The sequence below is a fragment of the Impatiens glandulifera genome, chromosome 1 (assembly GCF_907164915.1).
Source record: "Impatiens glandulifera chromosome 1, dImpGla2.1, whole genome shotgun sequence".
Taxonomy (NCBI): Eukaryota; Viridiplantae; Streptophyta; class Magnoliopsida; order Ericales; family Balsaminaceae; genus Impatiens; species Impatiens glandulifera.
In genome coordinates, this window is record NC_061862.1 from 123,023,763 (window position 1) to 123,028,352 (window position 4,590).

The window sequence follows — 4,590 nt, forward strand, 5'->3', positions numbered from 1 at the left end:
TATTATAAATAATTTATTTATATTATTTAAATAATTGAAATAATTTTTTTAATAAATCAATTAAAATTTTATGATTATTTTAGTTATAAAAAATAGTGTAATATAATTATAAAATATATATATATATATAATATTATAATTTTAAGAGAAAATTAACTGGCAGAAAAAGTGTAACATAAATGTGATTCATTCTTCTTAATTTAAAAAGTAATGGATGATGGATGGGAACAATGGAAGCTAGTGTGTAATCCATTTCCCCTTCTTTCATCTATCATGGGGCTTTGGTTCAATAGCTTTAGCGGAGGCCAACCTCATATAAGCTATTAGTTATTTTGCATAGTTTTAAAATATGTGTTCCGATCGACGGTCCGACCGGTCTGACCGGTCCGATCAACGGTCCGACCGGTCTGACCGGTCCGATCAACGGTCCGGTCCGGTCTGACCGTAAAACGGTTTATCGAGCGATTCGGATTTTGTCTTCAAAACGGTTACCTTTCGAATCTATCAGAATCCGGTCCGACCGGACAGTTCAACCGAAAAATTAAACCGATTATTTCCGGTTGGAATGGTTATATTATAAAATTTTATTATTTTATTTATTTTATTTATAGAGCTTCATTTGAATCTCATTCTTTCCTTATTCAGAGAGCTTTTCTCCTATTCTTCCTCCTATTAGAAAGAAGAAAGCTCTAATCATATTCTCTCTTTCTATCATACAGAGATTATGATCAAGGATCTCTTCCTTAACTCACCTTATATCTCCGTTGGTTCTTCAGATCTGTGGATTTTCTTCAGTTGGAACAGTAGGATATTGGGTTCTTCAAACTTAGATTACAATTACAGAGAGAATAAGGGATCGTGAATTTGATTGGTTTGGGTTTAGAAGAAAATAAGTGTGAATTTGATGTGTTTAGGTTTAGTAGAGAATAAGTGCTAAGAATTTTAAATGATAGCTTCATCCCTCATTTAAATGATATTGTGTATTGGGAGCCATTACTGAATTTTGGTGAAGAAATATGATTGATTTGCATGTAATCTTGATGGAGTCAGTTACACCTGTTTATTAGGGTTTCTTTCCAGGATTGTGAATCTGTTGTCGAATATGAAAAATCTAATGAGTTAATAAATAAATTAAAGTTACAAATTATTTAGTTATAATGTTATCGTTGTTTTGATTGTAAGGAATTATAAATATTTGATGTGATTGCTATTTTGATTTTAGAGAATTATGGATATTTGTTATTTTGGTGTTAGTGAATTATGAAAATTTGGTATAATATTAATTTAATTAACAATTATTGAATTTAATTAGTATTTATTTGATTATTTTTTATATTCCTAATTGATTTATATATACAATTTATGTACTAATTTATTTTAATTTATTTTAAAAAAAAGAAAAAAAATCAGTTCAATTAGTAGTTCGACCGGTTCAACCAGTGGAAATACACCAAAATAACCGGGTTGATGACCGAAACGGTTTTGAAAATCATGTTATTTTGTGATATTTTCGACACATCATTTCATGTGAAATTTATTTAGATTTCCTACTTGATTGATGACCCAAATAGCCTCAAAGTCAATTTATTTCTGCCTATTTATGAAAAGTTTCTAAATATCCGATAATCAAATGAATATGTTAGAATTAAATCCATTAACCAGACACCTCAATAAATATTATAATAACTTTAAACCAAAACAAACAATCATTACAAATTCTATCTAGATAAGAATTATCACAAATTCAATCAAATAAAACTATTAAAGAATCAGCTCATTACAACATAAATAAATAACAAATTAAAATTAATGTGAATAACTTGTATAATTTTATTATTATTAGAACTATTATATATAATATTTCTTTAAGAAACATCTCATTGATACCATCTCTTTGAACATGAAAGTCAAAACATCTCATGGATACTCTCTTTGAACATGAAAGTCAAATATTTTAGCCTCTTAAAGATATGAATAATTAAGCAATTCACATCTACGGCACGTCTCTCTATCTCTTCTTCTAATCTTAACTATATTATCCTCTTCAAACTTCACGTGCCAGATGCCGTGCATGGAGAAAAGTTCTATACAAGCCTATAAATTAATGGGATGAGACTCTTCTTCCCTCATCTTCAAACTCAAAACACTTCATTATAAGTCCAGGAAACCAATAAACTATGAAGACATCAACAATTTCCTTAATTCTCATCCTTCAAGTCATTTTCACAGCTGCTTCTGCCGCTCCTAACGCTGTCCTCGACATAAATGGAAAGAAACTCCGGTCAGAAACCCAATATTACATCTTACCTGTTTTTCGTGGCATGGGAGGAGGCTTAACTTTGGGCTTCACCGGCCGAGTGAACAACTCTGAAGTCGATTTCTGCCCACTCGATGTCGTCCAGAAAGGCAATGAACTCGAAACTGGCCTCCCGTTGACTTTCTCGCCGGTGAACCCAAAGAAAGATGTCATCCGTGAATCGACAGACCTTAATATTCAGTTCGAAGCTTCCACCATATGCATTCAATCGACGTTATGGAAACTGACAGGTCAGGATGAGGCGACCGGTCTTAACTTTGTGGGTACTGGCGGTGAAAAGGGGAATCCGGGGAAAGATACGGTGAGCAACTGGTTTAAGATAGAGAAATATGATAACGACTACAAGTTGGTGTTCTGTCCGTCGGTCTGCGATATTTGTAAGGTTATATGCATGGATGTCGGAATCTATGTGGATGAAAATCATATGAGGCGTTTAGTACTGAGTGAGAAGCCATTCAAGGTTATGTTTAAGAAAGTGGATTAATTAAAATGTTTATTAAAGAAAATCTTACTTTTACCAATTTCTTATACTTATAATAATGTAACTTGATCTTTAATGTTCCTGAATAAAGAGATCAAGTATTTGGTCAATATAGGATATCCAAGAACAAGTCTCCTTCCATGTTCTTATTTAAGAATAAAAGTATAGTCTATTATTATTACTTTTTTTTTTTTGTAACTTAATTTATTATATTATCAATTTATTTATATAAATTTTTATTTTTTATAATTTAAACTGAAATATAATAAAACTAAAAACTAAAATATTTAATTTATTAAAAAAAACACTATTATTTTAAAAAATCATTAAATACTAATTTATATTTTTAAATTTAATAAAATTGAATTATGTCTTACTATCTTTTTCTTCTTCTTATTCATAACACACTTTGTTCTTTTTTCTTTTTTTCTTCTTAGAGGATTGAGTACACCTAATCAAGTTCTTATAACTAATTTACGTTATAAATTAAAAATTAATTATTTAATATTATTTTAATTATTTTTTATTTAATATATCAAATTATATTTATTTAATTATATAATTTGATATAATAAGTTTATTAATTAATATAATGATATAAGAAAAATAATACTTTTTTTTTTGGTAAAACAACTTAGTACCATTTTATTAAAAACCCAAAAAAGGGAAAAAAATACAAAAGTTTAAAATCAGATCTAGACAATTTCTAGATTTGACAATAAAACAATAATTGAATTACAGACAATAACAATAATCAATTAGAGCCTACAGCGTTTTTACTTTTTATTATATTTGTGACCTTCTCAAACGAAATATCCCATATCTGACAGAGCTTTCTATTATCTCCATTCCTTTCGATTCCTCTCCAAGATTGAATGAGTGCATTTCCATATGAAGTTATATCTCTCCAAATATCTTCAGCGGTTCTACTTCTTCCACTGTGAGTTCTTGAATTTATTTATTTCCAGATATTGTACATTACTGTTCCAAAGTAGCATTTCAACATACTTACATAGAAAGATCTTCCTTTTTGCTTTATTCTTCATCCACTCTTGGATTTCTTCCCATATTCCTGGAAAGTTGATGATGTTCATTTTTGCAGCATACATCCTCCAGATTTGTATTACAAAAGAGCATTCCCCAAATACATGGTTTATGCTTTTCTCAACTCCCGAACATAGAACACAGTTGATATCAGAAATGTTTATGTCTTTTCGAATTCTGTCTTTTGTTGTCAATATTTTCCTGTATACCATCCAAAGAATAAATTGATGACGAGGAATAATCTTTGGAGACCATACCACATTATGCCAATCTACCTCCTGTCCTATTGTTCTAACCATTTCTCATGCCTTTCCTGTAATAAATTTCTCATTGTTTTCTGTTTTCCAGCATATTTCATCATTACTTTCATTGAGTTGTTTCTGCCTCATTAGGTTTAGGATTCTATCACCTTCTAGAATACGCCTCAAAAGTGAATCACATTTACCTTCAAAGACGTCTCTAAATGAGTACTTGATGTATTCTCTTCTAACTCTGTTTCCTTGCATTTCTTCTTTGAATATAATAGGAATATTATCTAGCCAAGGATCATGCCAGAATAGTACCCCTCTTCCATTTCCAATTGTGGTTTTCACCATTTGAAAGGCATCTTTTCTTGTTCTTAGGATTTTCTTCAATGACCATGTCATTCTTTCATTGATGCTTCGTTTCCAGATACTCTGCTCCTCTTTCATAAATATTGTATGTACTCATTTGACCCATAGGGAGTCCGCTTTTTGCTCTAACTCCC

General features: G+C 30.2%; 1 protein-coding gene across 1 annotated transcript; it reads left to right on the plus strand.

Moving 5' to 3' along the window:
* The first annotated feature begins 2,148 nt into the window (after positions 1 to 2,148).
* On the plus strand, positions 2,149 to 2,816 carry LOC124922901 (miraculin-like). The gene has a single exon (XM_047463536.1). The coding sequence runs from the start codon at positions 2,178 to 2,180 to the stop codon at positions 2,799 to 2,801; it is 624 nt and encodes a 207-aa protein (XP_047319492.1). The 5' UTR covers positions 2,149 to 2,177; the 3' UTR covers positions 2,802 to 2,816.
* The last annotated feature ends 1,774 nt before the right edge of the window (positions 2,817 to 4,590 follow it).

Bases quoted from the DNA above. Each gene is read 5' to 3' on its own strand.
- LOC124922901 (XM_047463536.1), top strand. From the start codon at position 2,178: ATGAAGACATCAACAATTTCCTTAATTCTCATCCTTCAAGTCATTTTC.